General features: G+C 36.1%; 1 protein-coding gene across 1 annotated transcript in view; it reads left to right on the top strand.

Moving 5' to 3' along the window:
* Positions 1–22,277, top strand: part of LOC121417692 (oncoprotein-induced transcript 3 protein-like) — a 61,226-nt gene that overhangs the window by 17,716 nt on the left and 21,233 nt on the right. The window contains exons 3-5 of the mRNA XM_041611426.1: positions 7,807–7,929; positions 19,063–19,158; positions 21,874–22,049. Coding sequence (XP_041467360.1) covers positions 7,807–7,929; positions 19,063–19,158; positions 21,874–22,049 — 395 coding nt within the window. The remainder of the gene's footprint in view (positions 1–7,806; positions 7,930–19,062; positions 19,159–21,873; positions 22,050–22,277) is intronic.

Genomic DNA, 22,277 nt, shown 5'->3' with positions numbered 1-22,277 from the left:
TGTCCATTTTTTCTTTTCTTTTCTTTTATAACCAGACATTGATGAATGCTCCAACTCCCTTGATGTCTGTGGATTTGGTCAGTGCATGAATGTTCCAGGTAGCTTCAACTGTGATTGTACCGAAGGCTACAGTTTTGACGCAGAAGTGGGTACCTGCACAGGTACAGTATATTCAATTCAGTTTCCATTCATTTGCTTCTTAAAGAAATCCATAATATACAAACAAATACCAAGTGAAAATAAGCAAAGAGCCAAATAGAAATGCAAGGACCCTGGTATAAACAGTACATACTATATTAGTTGCTCAGTGGTTAAGTATCTAGACTTGAAACAATAGGGCCAGGGTTCCAATTCCTCCATATCACTCAGTCATGTCCTTTGAGAAGACATTAATCCACTTTTTCTCTCTCCTCCCAGAGTACACTTACCTGTTAAGAATGACCTCATATTTAAGTTCATGTGTCTCTTCATGTTCTAGCAAGATTGTCGACACATGGTGAAGAAGAACAAGTTTTAAAAATTCCTTCGCACAGTTGAACACCTGTTTGTTAATTAATATAAAAACAAAAAAAAAACATTCACTCTCTCAACTTTGATTATTTTACTATTACTCATTTATTTTGGGAATGCCCCTTCACTCGTCGATTTGTGGTTGATTTTGAAAAATACACTCTTAAAAATGCAATTAAGTTATCTTTTAATGATTTTGCATTTGGCATATCAGGCAAAAATGATTTTTATTTTTTCATGTTGATATTTTATTTGCTAATAATTTTTTTTTGGCCATCAGTGTTTGTCTTCAGTGAGTGGTTTGCATAAGAGGTGACGCGGCATTTGTGATCTTCCACCCCAAACTGCAAAAAACAAGAATAAGTCGATCAAAATGAATACTGAGATGCTTTCTGAGCTTGAAAATTCACTTCCTAAGCTTGAAAGTGATATATAATATGTTAAAATTGACCAACAATAAGCATTGCATGCACTTGACTGAACGCACAGGAAATTCAGCAGCGTAAGAAATTATTAAAAAAACAAGGTTTGAAGTTTGGGTTCACTCAATCATTTAATATGCATACATATTATCTGAGTGAAACCTACAAGCATTCCGAAAAAGTAGTGTCCTAAAAACTCTTGTGTCTTTCATCGTATTCAACTTCACGCCTTTGAATTTTGACGGTATGAAAAAGAGGAATTGTTCTTTTGGATAAGCCATTTTTAATTTTTGTTTTTTGGAGACTAAATTACTATTTTGGCTTTTTACAGAGAAACTTTCCTGGTGACGTATTGCTGGTTTTGGGATGATAGTTCACATTTGTTAATGCAACACTTGCTCCGGCCTTAATTTCGTCTAAGATCTAGGATTGGGGTTGCGATTGGGTTTTATGTTTAGGTTGAGGGTTGGGTTTAGTGTTAAACCCAGAGTTGTACATTAGTTGGCCACTCTATTTGCGTGTGGAATTTAGAGCAGAGAAACTCTAATGGTCAAGGTGACCATTGGAAATTTGTCACCAAGTTGAAAGTTGTTCCTTGTGATGTCACCAATCACATGAAAGTGAAAAATCAGATTAGGCCAATTTATTGAAGTAGCCGGTAAATCATGACAAATGCTTCCTGACTAGTAGGCAAACGTAAAGTTCGGAATTAAAGATAAATACCAGTTGTAGTAACGATCTCAAATGAGTGGGCAAGATAAGAAGACTTTGTAATGATACGGACAGCCTTTTCCGCAATGAGAAAAGTATGTTTATTTGAGAAGTGTTTGAAGGTAATAGAACCGTACATAGTCATCATATGAATTTTGGCGAGAATCGTAATATTTTAAAAACTTTGTTATACATGATACCAATGTGTTCATGCCATGTTAATTTTTATCTTTTGTCACCCCTAAAAAAGGGTAAGTGAAGATATTAATGAAATATTTTCATTTCCCATATATATATATCAAATTGTGTGTAGATGCTTATTAAAAATATACAAGTTAGTCTTAATAAAGAATATATGTACCCAAGGCCTAAGGGTACCGGCAATTTGAGGGTGCTGATTCATTCATGGCATAGGCATGCAACGCAAACGACCACAATTTTCTAAAGATTTGTAAAGAAGTCCAAGAGCATTTGCAATCTTATTCAAAAGACGCAATCATGAATATTCATATCAGGGTTTTTGATTGATTGCATTTATTCTTTTTCATTCCAAACTTAACAAAAGTTACAATGTAAAGCATAACACAAAAATATCATATACAGAAATGAAAAAAAGGGAACCCACTGGAAAGCAAAGCTTGTTAGTATGGGTTCCCTGTAATAAATAGTTAAAGTATATCTTTGATCGATGAAATTCAATTCGTAAATTAAAAGGTTTGTACAATGAAAAAGAATACCAGTGGGGTCAAGCTTTTTATGTTTACTAACTAAGTTACAATTAACAGAAAAAAATATTATATCGTGCCCCTGCTGTATAAATAAAAAAAAACCTAAGTTCAGGAGTGTTTGAACAGACAATCACTTGGACAAGAGAGGACGAATACTAAAAACAAAACAAAGACAAAAACAAAAACGGCACACACAAAAACAAAAAACAAAACAGAACAGGACAAGACAGCAAAAAAAAGGAAAAGAAACAAAATGGCGCACACACACGCACAAACAAAAACAGAACAGAACTTTTCGGAACAGTTCGGAACTTTTATGGGAAAAAAATAATTTGCTACCGCTCCCTATCCAGCAATGCCGTTCTTTTTTAGAGTTTAGATTATAGTCAACTTGGAATAACAAAATTCGAAGATAAAATAATCAATTAAGGTTAGCTGGCGTGTATTTATGGAAAATGAAAGACGATATTGTTTCAGCTTCAATGTGTGTGACGTACACCAGCTTCCTATGAACACCTTCCTAAAGTGAACTCCTTTGTTATGTAATCCGTAACAAATAGTAAATTCTCGAATTAATTATCATACTTGATGTATCAATTATCTGAATTTAAAATCAATGATAGAATATTGAAACTTAATATAAAATGAATACACAGCATGGCCTTAATTTTATGTTCCATCATTTTTCTCCCAATTTATACAGGCAAGTATGAAATGAAAACCAGTGATGTGTTACTCTCCATACAAAAAAAGAAGAAGAAAAGTTCGGGTGGCTCTTTATAGTCCAGTCATTTTAACTTTTCACTTGGAACAAATTGCAACAGAATTTATTCCAATGCAGAACGTTTCTTTGAGGTCCATAGAAGACCATACTAAAAGTCCCAGAAAATCCGAATAGGGGAAAGTGTTCTAATTTGCATAAACATAATGGTTAATTTTGGTCATATTCGCTCATTAAGTTTACGTAGCAGACGACGCCAGTGTATACTATGTACTCAGACCCGATTACAAATCATATCAATTCCGGCCTCGATATACTATAAACATTGACTTCCTCAAACTATCGCTGTATCATAAATATCAGTAAGCAAAGATTTATACTACAAGAACATTGTTACTATTAACATTAAATACATAAATTCCGTCGATTCTGTTTGGACTGTATTAATTGTTTAACATGAAAGGGTCTAGGCACGGAAACTATCATATGCTAGTCACGTGACATTGTACACCAAAATAATGACATTTTCTGCTTGCTCGATCTCAAAGTTCAAGAGAAAAATAAGATGTAGCTATTAGACCTGCCACATCCTATTATACTACTATTCAACTGTATACCAAAGTAGCACTTTTTCCGTATTTTGCCAATTTATGGGAAAAATCTGTCAATTTGGAGCCCCTGAAGAGGGAAGGGGTCGATGCGCCGTATTTTGCCAAATTATGGGAAAATCTGTCAATTTGGAGTCCCTGAAGAGGGAAGGGTCGATGCGCTGATAGACTAAACCTACTCATCTTTAAGTTTCAAATAATAAAAGTGACTTAACCATATAGCAGAAATGCCTTTTGCCCGAATGGGGGGGGGGGTCAAAAACTGCAATTTTGAGACTTCGGGAACCCCTAAGGGAGGTAGGCTTTGCTGAGCCAGCACTTCTTTATTGTAGTTAATAGAGGAAAATCTACTTTTTTATCTCCAAGTGGTTACGAAATAATGAAAGAAGTTTGCTATAGAGCCTTAATAGGGTCTCCAAATTGGCAGATTTTCCCCATAAATTATAAATAAAATAAGGAGGGGAAAATAGGCAAAAAAGGGTGGGGAGACTTAGGGAACTCCTGAGGAGGTAGGCTTTGCTGAGCCAGAACTTCTTTATATGTAGCTGATATAAAGGCTTTTTTTTTAATCTCCAAGTGGTTACGAAACAATGAAAGTGGTTTGCTATATATAAATATAAAAACATTTTTGCATCAATGAGGGCTCCGAATTGATAGATTTTTCCATAAATATGCAAAATATGGAAAAGGGATGGTTGACTTTGGCAAACCCCTGAGAGATAGGGTTTGCTGTGCCAGCACTTCTTCGTATGTAGCTGATGGAGGAAAATCTAATTTTGTTATCTCCAAATGGATCCAAAGAATAAAAGTGGTCTACTGCAAAGGGGGAAACGCCTTTTACCTCATTGGGGCTCCAAAATTTTATAAGAAATGGGTAAAATACGCTTAAGGGGTGGGGTGATTTCAGCAGCTCCTTAAAGGATGTAGGCTTTGATGTGACAGCACTTCTTTATACGTAGCACATAGACGAAAGTCTACTCTTTTGTTTCCAAGTGGTTTCAAAAAAATAAAAGTGGCTTACACTGTAGCAGAAACATCTTTTGGCCTCAATGAGGGCTCCGGATTTATAGATTTTTCCATAAATTGGCAAAATATGGAAAAGGGGTGATTGACTTTAGCGAACCCCGTAGGGGATAGACTTTGCTGTGCCAGCACTTCTTTAAACTTAGCTGATAGAAGAAAATCTATTTTTTCATCCCCAAGTGTTTACAAAACAATTAAATCGGTTTACTGCAAAGGGGAAACGCCTATTGCCTCAATGGAGCTAGAAATTGTGCGAATTTTCCAAGAAATGAGCAAAATACAAAAAGGGGGTTGGTGAATTCAGAAGACCCCTGAAAGGGTAGGCTTTGATGTGCCATCACTTCTTTATATGTAACTCAAAGAGAAAAGCCTGCTCTTTTGCCTCCAAGTGATTTCTAGACAATAAAAGTTTTTTCTTTGTAGCAAAACACCGCGTTGTCACATTGGGGGCTCCAAAAAGCACGATATTTTTAATAGTTGAGCTACGGATAAGGGGGTAACTTTGACAAGCTATTGCGGGACTATGCTGTGATGTTCTTGAACGTAATTGCATACAGCATGCAGATCAATTATGCATCCTCTAACTTTTTCTAAGAAATTTCATTAACATAAAAGTTACTTTCAAATGAAGAAAAAGCCCTTTGCCCACATATCAATTTAAGTAATATACACCTTTGTATCGCTATACGTCACTGTATTTACGCGTGTTAGTCACACCAACAAAGGCGAGGCAAGACCGATTTAGTATATTGTACTATCTTCAAAGGCATCCAAGCGATCGCGTTGTAGTCGATATAAAAGAGTGACTGACACGGAGGTTGGTTTTTGGTGTCACTTTATCGCAATATCGCATAATACATTCGAATGTATTTGCCCTTAATCTAAGCAAGTTAAGACATTAATACTGTTATGAAGCATATCAATTTTTTCGTTGATATATCCCCTTTCTTGTCGAATGCTGATATTTTACATTAGTTGTTGATGCTATTGTTAAAACAGAAAGATTTCAATGCATATGCAAATTTTTGACCGAAAACACGAAAATTTTGGCATAATTTCTCACATTTTTCGAAAAATATGAACCGGACAGTCCCGGAAACGATTGCAACCGATTTATGATATCTTCATCATAGTGAATTGCGTATTCATTTCAAGATTTTTCCATTATCTGTACAAAAAATATTAAGGATAAGGCATATCAATTAATTTTGGCAGCCATCTTGGATTTATGCAAATTAGATGCCTTTCCCCTATTCGGAAAGTTTGGGACTTTTAGTATGTTGTACTAGGGACCTTACAGAAATGCATTGTGATAAAAAAAATTCTGTTGCAATTTGTTCCAAGTTTGGTCAAAATTTGGGCTAAAATGACTGGGCTATTAAAGAAATAAATGTATACTCCATTAAACTACCCCTTTGAAAAAATTGTAGTATACTGTTTATGATAGGTATCAAAGAATGTGACCGTATTATGTGTATGCATAAAGAAAAGGTGGATCCGGGGGGGGGGGGGGGGCACGGCGCCCCCACCCCTTTTGGCGGAGGAAAGAATAAAACACTGCTGCCATGCACAGTTTTGCATCCGTATTAAGGAAACATTCAATCTGTGTTTCGAGCGCAAAATTCTGGTTGCTATTCGGTAGCACCGATATATCTGATTTAGGACGAGCTTCCAGAACCACATTTTGTTCCTCCAAGAGGAGGCCGCTGGGGGGGGGGCGCTTCCATTCACGAGTGGATACCGTAAATTCCATTGGCTTCCTATTACCTCTCGTATTACCTAAAAAAAATCTTCTTGCTTTCAAGTCATATCATGGTCTACATGTAGCTACTTCATGCCTTTCTGAACTCCTTCCTCGATATCAGCCAGTTCGAGTTCTACGTTCTGCTTCTCAATCTCTTCTTTCTCGCTCTCATACTTCTTACAAACAATACGGTCAGCGTGAGATATCTCTTATGCAGCTGCATTTCTTTGGAACAATCTCCCCTACACATTTGTAATGCTAATTCTGTTACTACATTTAAAGTTATCCTTAAAACTCATCTTTTTAAATCTTAAATTGATCAAATCATATGTTTATAGGCCAATTTGATGGCATTTCTCTATTTATGATCCGGTGAAAACTAGTAAATTGTAGTATTAGTTTCGATACATTTTGTTGTGCAAGTATTTATACTTTCCTTTATACAATTTCCGGTATATAAATCATTATTATTATTATCGTGATTATAATATCAAACTGGATGAAAGTTTAAATGGATTTTTTTAAAAAACAGAACTGAGGACAAAAATGTCTATATAGCTATATGTATAGCGCATATTATATCCTACAACTATGCAGGCCAACGATATACATTCCCAATTGCTTTTTCTTTGGTCATAACTTTTTGATACAATAATAATGACTTGTATTTAGTAATGATTTGGAAGGGATGAATATTAAAAATAACATGTAGGCCTAGGCATGTCGTTATAGGTCCTGATTAACAAATTTAACATGATGTGTTAGTATGATCTGGTTTGAAGTTTACCTTCAAAAATTATAAGAAAGATCACTTGGCAAACGGGCCCTATCACAATGTCCAATGCATCTGAGAGACTGGCGGACCCCCCCCCCCCCTCCTTTCGAAAGTCACATTTACAATTTATAATGAAAAATGTCGATAAAACGCAAGTGCCCCCCCTTTGAAAGTGGAGACTTTTTTTCTCCTTTTTTGGGTGTTTTTTTTTTGGGGGGGGAGGAGGTTGTTTGTGAAATACATGTATGTATAGCTCTTCACACGACTGGTGATTCGTGTGGTTCTATAAGTATAAACGTATCTTGAAATGATTTGTTTCAGAATTTGTGCTAATATATTTTATAATGTTTCTTAACCATATCTTTAGCTGAGAATTAATTCCAATGGATGAGAAACTTGCAGTCAAGTTTATTTTTCTAACTACTTATACTATATAACCACGGTATATAGCTCCAACATGAAATAGATACCTGCGATTTATCTATTGAAGAAAATTAGTGTTAGGTGTACTTATAGTTTAACACCAGTATAATTGTAACACCTGTTTTTCTCTTCTGCCCGAAGATGTGGATGAGTGTGAAAGCGCCATTCATGAATGTCCTGAAAATGCTCATTGTGTGAACAACATAGGATCCTACGGGTGCAAGTGTAATCAAGGGTTCATAGCAGACGGTTCTACATGTATTGGTAAGTTGGTATAATCACCTTTTCTTTTTATGTCCGAACCTTTTCAAAATATGTTAAGTCTGTTGAAGACATTAGAATGATTATGATAATCTGTTGTGGGGATGGGGATTACCCGTTGACCTTATTTATTTCCTACACTGGCTCAGTTGTTAAGTAGGCCCTATCTAGACTTGAAACAATAGGGCCAGGGTTCCAATTCCTCCATATCACTCAATCATGTCCTTTGACAAGACATTAATCCATTTTCCCTCTTTCCTCCCAGAGTACACGTACCTGTTAAGAATGACCTCATATTGGAGTTCATGTGTCTCTTCATGGTCTAGCAAGATAGTCGACACATGGTGAAGAAGAACAAGTTTTAAAAATTCCTTCGCACAGTTGAGCACCCGTTTGTTAATCAATATAAAAACTAAAAAAAAACATTCACTCTCTTAACTTTGATTATTTTACTATTACTCATTTATTTTGGGAAAGCCCCTTCACTCGTCGATTATCGGTTGATTTTTAAAAAAATACACTCTTAAAAGTGCAATTAAGTTAAATTTGGGGGCTCAAGTTCGAATATTGATTCGGCGCCCCTACATGTAGGTCAATCATCAATTCCCCCACCCCCCGTTCGAACATCAATTCGGCCCCAGTTCGAACATCATTTTGGCATCCCTTCGAACTCAATTTGCCTTCCCTAGTTCGAATATCATTTCGCCCCCCGCCCTAGCTCGAGTATCAATTTTGCGCCCCCCTAGTTCGAACATCAATTCGGCGCCGCCCCTAGTTTTAGTATCAATTTGGCGCCTCCTAGCTCGAACATTGATTCGGCCCTCTCCCCAGTTCGAGTATCAATTTGGCGCTCCCACTTCGAAAATCATTTTAACATTCCTTCGAACATAATTTTGGCACCCTTCTAGTTCGAATATAAATTCGGCGCCCCTACATGTAGGTCCAACATCAATTCGGCGCCCCTAGCTCAAGTACCAATTTGGCTCCAAATGATTCCAACATCAATTTGGTGCCGCTACGTCGAACATCAATTCTACCCCCCCCCGTTCGAACATCAAATCGGCTACCAGTTCGAACATCATTTTGACATTCCTCCTCTTCCTTCTTTTTTCTTCTCGTCCTTCCCCATCTCCCTCTCCCCTTTTCTTATTTTCTTTTCCCCTATCTCACTTTTTTCTTCTCTTCTTTCTTCCCTTTTCCTCTCCCCCCCCCCCCTCTTCCTCTTTTTTCTCCCCCTCCCTTTTCTTCTCTTCCTTCCCCCTCTTCCTCTTTTTTTTGCCTTTCTTTCCCCTCTCCTTTTCTTTCCCCTCTTCCTCCTTTTCCCCCTCTCCCCCCCTTTTTCTTCTCTCCTTTTCCCCTTTTCTTCCCCCTTCTCTCTCTTTTTTCTCTTCTTTCTTCCATCTCTCCTTTTTTCTCCTTTTCCTTTTCCCCTCTTCCTCTCTCTTGCCCCCTCTTCTTTCCCCGCTTCCTCTTTTTTCTTCCCCTTCCCCCTCCCTTGTTCTTCTCTTCCTTTCCCCTCTTCCTCTTTTTTCTCTTTCTTTCCCCCTCTTCTTCTCCTTTATTTTTTATTTTTCTTTTTTCTTTCCCTTCTTTTTTTTCTTTCCCCTCTCTTTTTTTCTTCTCCTCTTTCTTCCCTCTTCCTCTCTCTCCTTTTCTTTTTCCCTCTTCCTCTTTTTTCTTCCCCCTCTCTCCCTCCCTTTTTTCTCTTCCTTTTTTCCCCTTTTCTTTCCTTTTTTTCTCTCTCTCTTTCTTCTCTTCCTTTCCCCTCTTCCCCTCTCTCTTTATGTCTCCTTTTCCTTTCCCTCTCTTGTTCCTTTCCTTCCTTCCCCTCTTCCCTTTTTCTTCTTTTCTTTCTCCCTTTCCTCTCTCTTTTTTCTCCCCTTCTTCCTTCCCCCTCTTCCTCTCTCTTTTCCCCTCTTCTTTTCACTTTTCTCTCTTCTCTTCTTTTCTCCTTCTTCCTCTCTCCTTTTTTTCTCGCCCCCCATGGATCCGCGTCTGCCCCACCTAATGATAAAATTACTCTCAATGGATCTGAAATACTTGATCCCACTATATGCAAACTCTTTCTTTTCCAATATTGCGCCCGAGCTTGCAAACAAAATTCATAGTCCTAACGCACATTTAATTTTAGTTAATTGATTCTCTACCAAGCGCCTAACAGCTGTTTGGAACCTCTCTCTCAAGTTATGCTGGTTTAAGCTCTAATTGCTTTTGCTTTCAATTAATTTTGTTATCAGTGTACTGATTTTAATTTACTGATCCTGCTAGACAAATTTCAACATTAATTGGGGTTGATTATTTTTACATTTATTGCAAGAAGTTTTGGACTCAGATTCATGTTTTGGATGCCATTTCTACAACCAGCTAGCTCTGCTCAGTGGGGTGTGAGTGTAGTCAGCTTATGGGCATCAGCTTTGACAGTGGATGTGATCAACAATAGGACAATGGCTGTCACTTTGTCAGCAGATTTAATGGAAGATGGATTCAATCTTCTACAAGAGGGAAATATAGTGGTCAACAAATTCTCTACTACAGGAATGCTGAATGCACTTTCCAGATTTTGTTGGGAGGTGACGTACAACCCAATCCAGGACCTCCAATTATTGTCAACACCCAAGTGTCTTATAATGGTCACTATCAGCAAAATGATATTGCTCATTGCACGAACAAGATAAAGTATGACAGGGATACTCTTCTTAAAATGAATAACATTAATTTTAGAGTAGATCCCCTCACCTGGAAGACAATAAATGAACTTGGCATTTGTACGAAACCTCGCACCAGAAGGGGGTCAAAGGGAGGTAAACGTAAACATCTCCAGTCTTGTCCACAAGATGTCATCAAACGTGAACATTCTTTGTTTGCATTGTGGAATGCAAGGTCCATTAAGCCAAAGGTTCCGATGTTATGTGATTTTGTTATTCATGATCACATTGATATATTAGCAGTAACAGAGACCTGGCTGTCAGGAGATGACAGAGAAAACTCTTCTCTAGCTGACTTATCCTCTACACTTCCAAACTACAAATGGTTCCACATCCCTAGAAAAGATCGACAAGGTGGCGGTGTGGGTGTTTGTATGAGGAAAGGCTTTAGAGTACATGAGTATCCTATCTTCAAATTCCCTTCCTTTGAACTCATTGATCTGTTGATAACTTCTTGTGACCATTTGCCACTAAGATTAGTGGTTGTTTATCGTCCTCAGCGCACTTGTACCGGAGAACAAACACAATACAACTTCTTGACTGAATTTGCTTCTTTTCTGGAAATGATAGCCTCCGTACCACATCGTATTCTTATTGTGGGTGACTTCAACTATCATGTTGATGATATGTCAGACACCACTGCTATGAGATTTTTGGACTTGGTTAGTTCTCTTAACCTTAAGCAGCATGTGAATTTGCCCACCCATCATGATCACACACTTGATTTGATACTATCTCGTGAGACTGATGAATTTATAGGTGACATCAGTACAACCACTTATCTTCCATCGGACCATATGGTAGTCAAGTGTTCATTGAGGATTAGCCAACCTAAACCGTCATATATGGAAGTGAAGATGCGTAAATTGCGTCAAATCGATGTTGAGTCTTTTCGTGAGGACATAAGACAGTCTGAATTGTATCTTGATCAAGCGGATAGTGTTGATGATCTGATACTTCAGTATGAATCAATCTGTTCTCAGTACTCTCTTGGACAAACATGCTCCTCTTCTATCTCACACAGTAAGATGTCGACCAAACTCCCCATGGTATAATGATGAGCTCCGTCGTGCGAAGCAGGAACTTCGAAGGCTGGAACGTCACACTTTCTCATCATCGAATTCTGGCCAAGTAATTCATCGACAGATTTTCAAGACTAAATGTGCTGAATATAAGAAGGCTCTGGAAACTGCTAAGTTAATGTATCAAAGAGACCAGCTGTCTGATTGCAGTTCTCGTGAATTGTTCCAGAAAATTGATAAACTCTCTTGTCCACATTCTTCAAAGGCTTTGCCGGGCAATGACTCAGAAACTTCTCTTCCTGAACGTTTTATGCAGTCTTTTGTTGATAAACTGGAGGGTATTTCTGAGTCTCTGAGAGTTGGTTCAGAAGAAGATGATGATGACTTTGCATTTGATTTTCCACAACAAAGACAACTTGAGTGTTCTTTCCTCAGCTTTAGACCAGTTTCTGAAAAGCACTGGTGGCAGATATAATCAAGAATTCATCAACATCAACATGTAGTCTTGATGCCATTCCAACTTGCTTACTGAAGAAATGCTGTGATGAGCTTGTACCTATAATAACGTATATCATTAATGAATCTTTTCAAACTGGTTGTTTTCCCGATGGCTTAAAGATGTCTTACATATGTCCTCTCATCAAAGATCATAAGTTGGACTGTGATGAACTATCGACCAATTGCAAATCTTAAGTTTCTGGCAAAGACAGTAGAAAGAGCAGCAGCTATTCAACTGCGGAGTTACCTGTCTGAACACCGTCTTCTTGCAAGAACTCAATCAGCTTACAGACATTTCCATAGCTGTGAGGCAGCACTCTTACGTGTTTCCAATGATATACTGATGTCCTTGGACAGAGGTCATGAAGCATTTCTAGTCCTTTTGGACTATTCGTCGGCATTCGACACGATTGGCCATGACATCACGTTGCATAGAATGTCACATTGGTTTGGAATCCAAGGCCTTGCATTGGACTGGTTTCGCACATATCTAACATCTCGTACTCAGTCTGTATTTATTAATGGTGAACAATCATCATCTTATACACCGACACAAGGTGTGCCTCAAGGGTCTGTTATCGGACCCTCAGTTTTCACCATATATACATCACCTTTATTAATGCTTTATGATTATTTTCAGTGCATGTTTAGTTATAATAAATTTTCCAGTCATTTTTATATGTTTAGCTTTTATCATTAATAAATCATGACTTGTATTCATTTTCTTGTGCTCGGTTGTCCTTTATAGAAACATGTATTTATTTTGACATTTTTCTTTACCATGTACACATTTACTATTACCATGTATGAACCGCTTTGTCCCAATTTACCGATAGATTTTTCATGTTGTAAGTTATTGATGTTTTTGTGAACGGTATATAATTTCTTCGTCTTTTTCTTACTATCATTATTATTCTTTTTCTTCCTCTTTTTTCTTCTGTTATCTTCTCTGTTGTTTTTTTCTTCCCCCTCTCACTTTTCCCTTCTTCTTCTTCCTTTTTTTCTTCTCCTCCCCTCCGCTTCACGTTTCAATGATTACCTTGTAATATTTCATTGATGCTTTTGTTCCATATATATTGTTCGTTAATCACTGATTTTAAAATGTTTACTTTGTCAATTGTATGTTCCACACGGCCCCAATGGAAATCAGTCTGTGAACTGTTTGGGCTTTTTAACCGTGTATAATAAAATAAATCTTATCTATCTTATCTTTAGAAAATATTATTGCTTCTTATGGATTTTCTAAAATGTTTTATGCAGACGATACTCAGATGTATATGACATGTAAATCATCGGATATAGAAGATCTGATTCCTAGAGTGCAGAGTTGTATCAAGGAAATTAAAGAGTGGTCAAGATTGAAAGGCCTTAAGTTGAATAGTAGCAACACAGAGGTTATGCATATAAAATCTCGATTTCAACCCATGTACCGTTGTGCCCTTTTGAAATTGAGGGTGTAGAGGTTGTTCCTGTTAAGACAGCAAGAAATCTTGGTGTCCTATTTGATGATCACTTTACTATGCAAAATTTCATAAAATCTAAATGTCGATCTGCGTCATATGCATTGCATAAGATTGGGAAAATTCGACCTTATGTTGATAGAGATACCTCTGAAAGACTGGTACATGCTTTTGTCATGTGCCACTTAGACTATTGCAATAGTCTATTTTATGGAGTACCAGACACTAAACTCCAGAAACTTCAGGTCATTCAAAACTCGGCTGCTAGGATTGTTACCAGAACAAAAAGATATGAATTTGTATCATCTGTGTTAAGATCCTTGCATTGGTTGCCTGTCAGGTCACGTATTAAGTTCAAGATCTTACTACTCTCTTTTTAGTGTTTTCGACAAATGGCTCCATCTTATCTGTCAGAGTTACTTGTAAAATATGAACCTGTTCGAAATCTTAGATCACTTCATAAGGATTTATATAACGTACCGATTGTAAAGACAAAGTTTTATGGTGAACAGGGGTTTGCGCATGCTGTGCCGGAACTTTGGGATAGCATCCCACACAATTTAAGGCAAGTTGACACAATTGGGCAATTTAAAACTGCATTGAAAACATATTTATTTAACTGAAAAGAATATTAACAAAGCATTACCAGCAGCTTTCCCTCATCTTTCTTTTTCTCCTAAAGCGCATTGAGACCTTTGTAAGGTGTAATGCGCTATACAAAAGCTGTTCTATCATTATATTATTATTTACAGATTACCTCTCATATCCAAATGAAGAATCTCTTTTTTAACCCCAACAAACCCCTCCGAAATAATCACTATTGTTCGTTCCCTTCATAATTCTAGATCTTCTGGTTGCGATGGCATTCACATGTCTCTTCTTTAGCAAATAATTCACCCTCTTGCTAGCCCTCTGACTCACATATTTAATAACTCCCTATCCCAAGGTGTTTTTTCCAGACTTATTCAAAATAGCAAAAGTTAATCCAATCTTTTAAAAAAGGCAACCCTCACGAAATAAGTAATTACCGTCCCATTTCCTTACTTTCAACAATATCTAAAATTCTAGAAAAAATAGTTTACACAAGACTTTATAATTTCATAAAAAAATATAACATTCTAAATTGTAATCAATATGGTTTTAGAAAAAAAAATATTTAACGGACTTAGCATTGCTTCAAATTTATGACAAAATAACAAATGCCAAAGCGAACAAAGAACACGTAATTGGCATTTTTTGCGATATTAGTAAAGCGTTTGACACCCTCAACCATGAAATTTTACTCTCCAAACTCAGCCATTATTGAATACGAGTTCAATGTCTCTCATTTTTTAAAGACTACTTGATTAATCGATGGCAATATGTCAATTTCAACAGTTGCGACTCTGATTCCCTTTTAGTTCGATGTGGTGTCCCTCAAGGTTCCATTTTATGCCCACTTTTATTTTTGCTCTACATTAACGACATTATTAGAACTTCCTCTATTTTATCCTTCGTTTTATTTGCCGACGACACCAATATATTTTATTCTCATAGAGACCTAAATTCATTAAACAATATCGTAAATCGTGATATTGATAAAGTATCAAACTGGTAATTTATCTTACCTGGCTCAAGTATTTCTTTCGTCCCGTATTGCATTTTATAATCTGTTTTCGATTTTCTATTATCTTTTTTTAATTGTATATGTGATACTTTGGGCTGGTTGTATGAATGTGTGAGAATGTGTTTGTACTGATGGATGATTATTGTAAGCACTGCGAATCTCATAGATCTACTCCTACTCAATTTCTATGTACACAATGTATATCAGATATATTCCCTTTCAATCATTTTATTGACGATTATGAATACTATTGGTCATTATATAATTTCTTTTGCCTTAATCACAGCATTGACACCAAATGAATTCGAAATATGAAAATAAATCCATTTAATATGAACAATACTCAGCAAAATAATTTTCTCAATGACACTGTTGTTGATGATGACTTTCAGTGCATATCTCAAGGTGAAAGTAATTACATATTTCCAGAAGAATTTCATGAAAGATTTACTAATTACAAGGATTATTTTTGCAATAATTCATTTAAATATGAGAAGTTTATGTAGGAATTTTGATAACTTTTAGATCATTTCGTCATCTTTAAGGTATAATTTTGATATCATAGGTGTGACGGAAACATGGTTTACTCCTAAAACTCACCACAGTATGTATAATGTAAACAATTATTCTTTAGCTCAAATTTCAAGCGGGAACGAAATGGTGGAAGTGTTGCTATTTATATAAACAATTGTATTGATTATGTGATTCGAAATAACTTATCTTTATGCTTACCTGATATTGAAGTACTATTTATAGAACTCAAAGAATCCCTTACAAACTCTGTAATAGGTTGTGAGTGTAGACCCCCTATCATCCTTTAATGGCAAACTTATTTTATGTTTAGAAGCATTGGGCAAGGAAAAGAAAAATATTTATATGATGGGTGATTATAATGTTGACTTACTCAATTACCAAAAAACACTCCAAAACAAATGTTTTTTTTTAGAAACAATGTTCTCTCATAACTTGTTTCCTGTCATAAGTAAACCCACACAAGTTACATCAAGATCGTGTACACTTATTGATAATATTTTTATTAATACTTTTCATGAAAATGTTGAAACTGGTTTGCTATACACATATATTTCTGATCATTTTCTTATGTATTGTCTAATTAATGTAAAAATAAAGTTGGAAAACATGTACATGTATCTAATAACCAAAATCCCAATAATAATTTACCACACTTTATGACGATTGTTTCGCATTAATAACTCAAAATATTCGTAAAAGAGAAATAAGAAAACCATGGATCTCAAATGGCTTATTATTATCCATAACAAATAAAAATCGTATGTATAGACCATATCTACAAAATCCCTGTGAGAAATTAAAGCAAAAGTATTCTGTGTATAAAAACAAACTCACATTTATTATAAGAAATGCTGAAAACCAATATCACTGTGAAATATTTCAGAAATGCAAGGGTGATTTAAAAAGAACCTAGAATGAGATTAATCATATACTTGGTAATAAAAAAGAAATATAATTCCTCAAGAAATGTATTTTGCAAATAATAGATTTCCTTCCCAAGATGGGAAATTGTTAAAGGGTTTAATTCATACTTTGCCAATATTGGCCAGAATATATCAAATTTCATTCCAACTGGATCTGATTCATTTGAAAAGTATTTAAAATCAAATCATGTTACCTCTTTTTTTGTGAAACCAACATCTGCTGATGAATTGATAAAGATATGTGATTCATTTGATCCATCTAAGTCATGCGGCAGTGATAATATATCTCCGAGAGTAATAAAAGAGTCGATATTTTATTTTGTCAAACCACTTTGTAATATTTTCAACAAATCATTTTGATCACGTGTTTTTCCAGATTCACTAAAAATAGCAAAAATAATTCCATTATATAAAAAGAAATGTGCTGAAAATTTGATAACTATAGACCTGTAGCCATCTTGTCAATATTTTCCAAATCACTGGAAAAAGTGATGTGTAGCATATTATATGATTTTCTTTCAAAGTATGATGTATTAATCAATGAACAATTTCGATTTCGAAAGGGTCACTCAACTGCTCAGGGTGTATTAAATTTGTCAAATCATATTTTAAATGACATGGATAATGGTAATTTTTGTATAGGGCTTTTTATGGACCTTTTTAAGGCATTTGACACCATCGACCACCATATCCTTCTAAAAAAATTATGATATTATGGAATAAAAGGAGTATGTTTGGACTGGTTTAAATCATACTTAATGGACAGAAAACAGTATGTGGTGGTCGATGGTGTCATTTCAAACTTAAAAGAAATAATGTGTGGGGTTCCACAAGGTTCTGTTTTGGGGCCTCTCCTGTTCTTGTTATATATCAATATTACAAAATGCTCAAATCTATTTCGTTGTTCTCTCTTTGCTGACGACACAGTTGTCATATTATCTCACAAAAATATTCACTCACTTATATCATCAGCCAACTTTGAATTACGTAAACTGACATCCTGGTTTAAGAGCAATAAATTTTTTCCCTAAAATTTTAACATTCTGAAAAAAAAGGTGTGCTTGCAATGCAAAGCGCGAGCAGAAATTTTTGATACAGATTTTCAGATGATAATCGAACATTCCGAGCATTTTTTAAAAATCAATTTATAAATCACACACATTAATGAAAGTTCGATTTCCGAGGAGAAATATGTTTGCATATTGACTTCCAAACTTGATATGTAAGCTCGATAAATTTTTAACAAGATATGTGAATCACTTAACAGGCAATGCTAGCGCGAAGCGCGAGCGAAAATTTTATATAGTGACATAAAATATCATTTTCTAAGGCTTCCTCTCATCTTATTTTATTCACTCGTCTTTCTCCTCTTCATTTTTCTCATTTTTTCCTTCCTTTTTTCTTTCTCCCCCCTTTGTTTTGTGCTCCGCCAGTAGGGGGGGGGGGGGGGTGCTGGCCCCTTTTGCAATTCATCGTAAACTATAATGGTAACACGACGAACGTGGTTGGCTGGCGCATTCGTAAGCTCAAGCTGCGAACGAAATATGACGATTATCGCCGGACATATTTCAAGAAAAATAATATTTGACGTTCAAACGTTTTGTTTTCTCCGTCAAAATATGGGAATTAATGACCAATCAAAGAGGTTAAATTGTGAATTCGTCAACTACTAACTCGTCCACTTATCACATGGTCTACTTTCATTTAGTCTAATACAATTCAGTCCATCAATATTTTGTCTAACAACCATTTGGTCCATTTAATGTTTTGTCTAATCATCACTTCGTCTTATCATAATTTCGTCTCATTTCAGTTAGTATATAGATATCCATGTCATTTTTATTCATTTTGCATAATTTAACACTTAGTCCAATTCAACAAAATGGTATATGGACGAAATGGCTATTGGACCAACTATTTATCATACAGAATGGAAGAAACTGAATCAAAGTAGACCATGTGGTGAGTGGACGAACTGATGGTAGACCAAATTATAGTAGAAGAGTTTGCAATTGAATGAATTGGCATTAGACGAATTGGAAATAAACCATCGAAGAGTGTGGGCTAGCACACCCTTTTTTCCGTAGACGCTGTAGTTAAGCGTCGGTCTAACCTCCATTACGAGCCAAATCAAGGCCGTGATCGGTAGTTTGATGGAGGAAGATACCACAGACCCAGACGAAGTCTCATCGAAGCATATTCACAGACAGAAATACACTTCGGTCTACTGTGCAGGTTATTGTAGATCATTTTTACCAGTTTTGTATCATTTGAAAGCTTAGGAAGTCAATAAAATATTGAGAGACCTATATGATTGTTGGTTTAGGGTGGCAGGTTTGTTTACCTCATCATGTTACTGTTCGCATGTTTTTATCATTATTATTTCAGAATCTTGTTCTGACCCGTGCATGAATGGAGGGACTTGTGAGGGAGGCACTTGTACTTGCCTTGAAGGATTTACTGGCACTGCATGTGAGGAAAAGAGTAAGTTGCTTTTTAAATTCGCATTCTTCTTTAACTCACGAGATTGACATACTGCCATGCGCGAAGGTGTATGATTGAAACAATCAAGTTAGTTCACAGATTTGACCAGGAGGAAATCCCAGATCTTGGTCAGGTTAATGGGTATGGTAGAGGTCATGGTTTTTTTTAAAGCTGTAAATTTCAATGTCCGTCGTCACGAAGAATCGTTAAAAAAGGTCGAATTTACATTAGAATGTGAATACTCTTAGTAACTTTGTTAATATATAAAAAACCGTCATTTTTAACAGCATCCCGTGAATGTAGACTTTGGGGACCGAGAACGTCATTACATATAACGTGCACAGCAATGCCCCCTCTAACTTTAACAAGATGTTTCCTAAAATAAAACTTGCTTTATTATTTACCACAAACAGTTTTGTGGTCACATTGGGCATGTTGGCGGCTCAAGACACGATATTCTTCAATAGAGTTAAAACGCGGATAGGGGTGGGGAAATTGATTAGGTTCCAGTCCGAGTAGGTTTTGATTTGCCAGAACTGTTCTTCGGATAATCTGTGTAGCAATGTCTCTTCTACCTTTCCCAGAAAAATAATACAAGTACAAGTTGGCTTTGCAGATATAGTAGAAATGCAGATTGGCCACATTGGGGCTGCAAAACATTAAACCTCTCTGCCTAAATAACATTTAGTTTTGGAACTCGTAATTGATTTGTAATCATTGTTATCAAATGTATGTTTGATTTGTACATTATTTGCTTATAATGTTGATAATGGAAATGGAAAATAAACTTGAACTTGAACTATATAGGCTAATGATGTCATATCCCCACTTGTTATTTTGTATTGTACTATGTAAAACTAGGTTTATTCCAAATTGCTTTACCAAGAACTGAAACAATTGGATTGACAACTGATATAATGCATTAGTTAGTTATTGTCGCAACTAAATTCATCATATTGGAGACACATCATTTACACATTTATGAAAAAATGAAACATTCATGAGTTCATGTAATAACATGGGAAAAAGGAAAGTGGGAATGCGACATCATCAGCCGACCTAATGACGATGTGCGTACAGTGCGTCCAACAAAAAAACGAAACCGAGATTTATCATAACTTAATCACAAATACAATAGACAAATGACCTTTCTTGTACAGCTTAGATTCTCTTGTTTGATCTGAAATTACTTAGATTAATTCTTATTCAGGCATGAGTGAGCAAAAACAATTTGACTATCCCTTAAGGGTAAATTTGGAATGAACCAAGACCTGGTTCGGATAACGCAGGAAAGCGACAAGAAAAAAAAAATAACACGGCCGGCGTGCCGAGGATTGAAAATAAGGAACGAGGAGAAATATGGGCTACATATAACATTAGGCTTGCTAAAGTTTATGCATCAATGGTCGCAATCAGGGCAAAATGTCCTTAGCCAAGGCCTGAAATATCTTTGTTATTTTTTATATGTCCTACCTATAGTAAAGCTTTACGCTGGCAAGTGTTACCATCAAAAAGTCTCTTAATATTTACCTTGGCTAAATCTTCAACATATCCAAAGCAGACTGGGGCCTCTGTTCTATACGGTCGCAGTAAGGGCTCTTCATCTGTATATTCAGAAGACTCTTTAACACCCCCCCCCCGTATGAACTCTTCCTACATTAAGCTTTACGTTCAATCACTGGCGTACAGGGGGTGGGGGTGTTGGTTCCACACCAAAGAGGGAAATAAAGAATATAGGATGCAAGGTAATGAAAAAAACAGAAAACAATGAAATATGTATTTACTGAATATATTCTAAAAATCTATCAGATGATTAGAATTTCATTTTAAAAGGCCATTTTTTTCGGACTCGCTTCACTCGCTGGCGATTATTTTTTTTTTATTTCTCCACAGCGCTATGTTGTGAGCCCTGAAAAGACTTATTTCATTCGCGCAACTCCGTTGACTTAAAGTGCTCTGTAAAAGATATGTATTGTATATATCTGCAATTTGATTAAAAATAGCTGTAATCTGTACGGTTTAAAATGGATTTGATATCATAAGGTTCCGGGGTTCCGAAACCCACCCGTATAGCACGAGTGGTTTGGTCATTGCCCAAAAAAGTTCTGCAACCAAGAAAAAAAGGATAAAAAAACATACCATACTGCGCACCTCTTTTTTTTTTGGCACTTCACGCTACCGCTGCATATAGATCTTAGCGTAAAAATGATTAGAAATAAAATCCCGTTCGCAGTGGCGTACAGACAAAAAAATAGGAAAGTAAAGGAAAGAGAGCAGGGTTAAAATGATCATATTTTCTGAATGCTATGTCAAAGTCTTCTACAAAATTCGATTTCTGTGATGAAATTGTCAACAAAAATTCTCGCTTGCTTCGTTCGCAACTTTTTTGTTGAAATAAATTCTGCCCCCAACCTGAATTATTTTGGCTCATTACACCACTGCCTATTAACACCTTGATTATGACCGGATTTTTTTTATTTTGCTCTTGCCCCCCCCCCACCACAGACCCCTGTTACGCCTCTGTGTTTAAGTGCTGCAGTCTAGTGGTTTTCTCACTTATTATCATTCCCCTATAGCAAAGATATTATTTTTGTCACCAGTATTATTCATCATCATTATAATCATCAATACCATCTTTATCATCGTCGTCGTTATAATGGGGATTGTACGACGTACAGATAAAAATGCAATTGTGTTTTATGTTTTTTTTTTCAGTTACATCAGTAACGTGCGAAAGTGACTCTATGACCGTTATCATACATATTGATCTTTTTGTCGGCATTGACCCAGAAGATGTTCATTTTCGAGACAGTACCTGCCCATCTTCCCGTACCAATTCTACTCATATAGAACTTAGTACGAAGTATGACGAGTGTCTTACCACCAGAACGGTAATTAGTTTTATTTTTGTGGGGGTGTCAGAAGTACTAGATTTACTCTGACGAGGAATAAGGTTCTACTTCAATGAACAAGTAGTCACCCTATGATAGAATTAGACCATATTATAGTCAAATCGGATCTTACTTATTGGAAATATACATATTTTTTTCAATTGATTTAAGTACATATGAATGTCAACATTATTTTACTAAAACAGGTTAGGAGGAATATAGGCTCGG

The sequence above is a fragment of the Lytechinus variegatus genome, chromosome 6 (assembly GCF_018143015.1).
Source record: "Lytechinus variegatus isolate NC3 chromosome 6, Lvar_3.0, whole genome shotgun sequence".
In the NCBI taxonomy this organism is placed as follows: domain Eukaryota; kingdom Metazoa; phylum Echinodermata; class Echinoidea; order Temnopleuroida; family Toxopneustidae; genus Lytechinus; species Lytechinus variegatus.
This window is presented reverse-complemented; position numbering and strand designations above follow the sequence as displayed.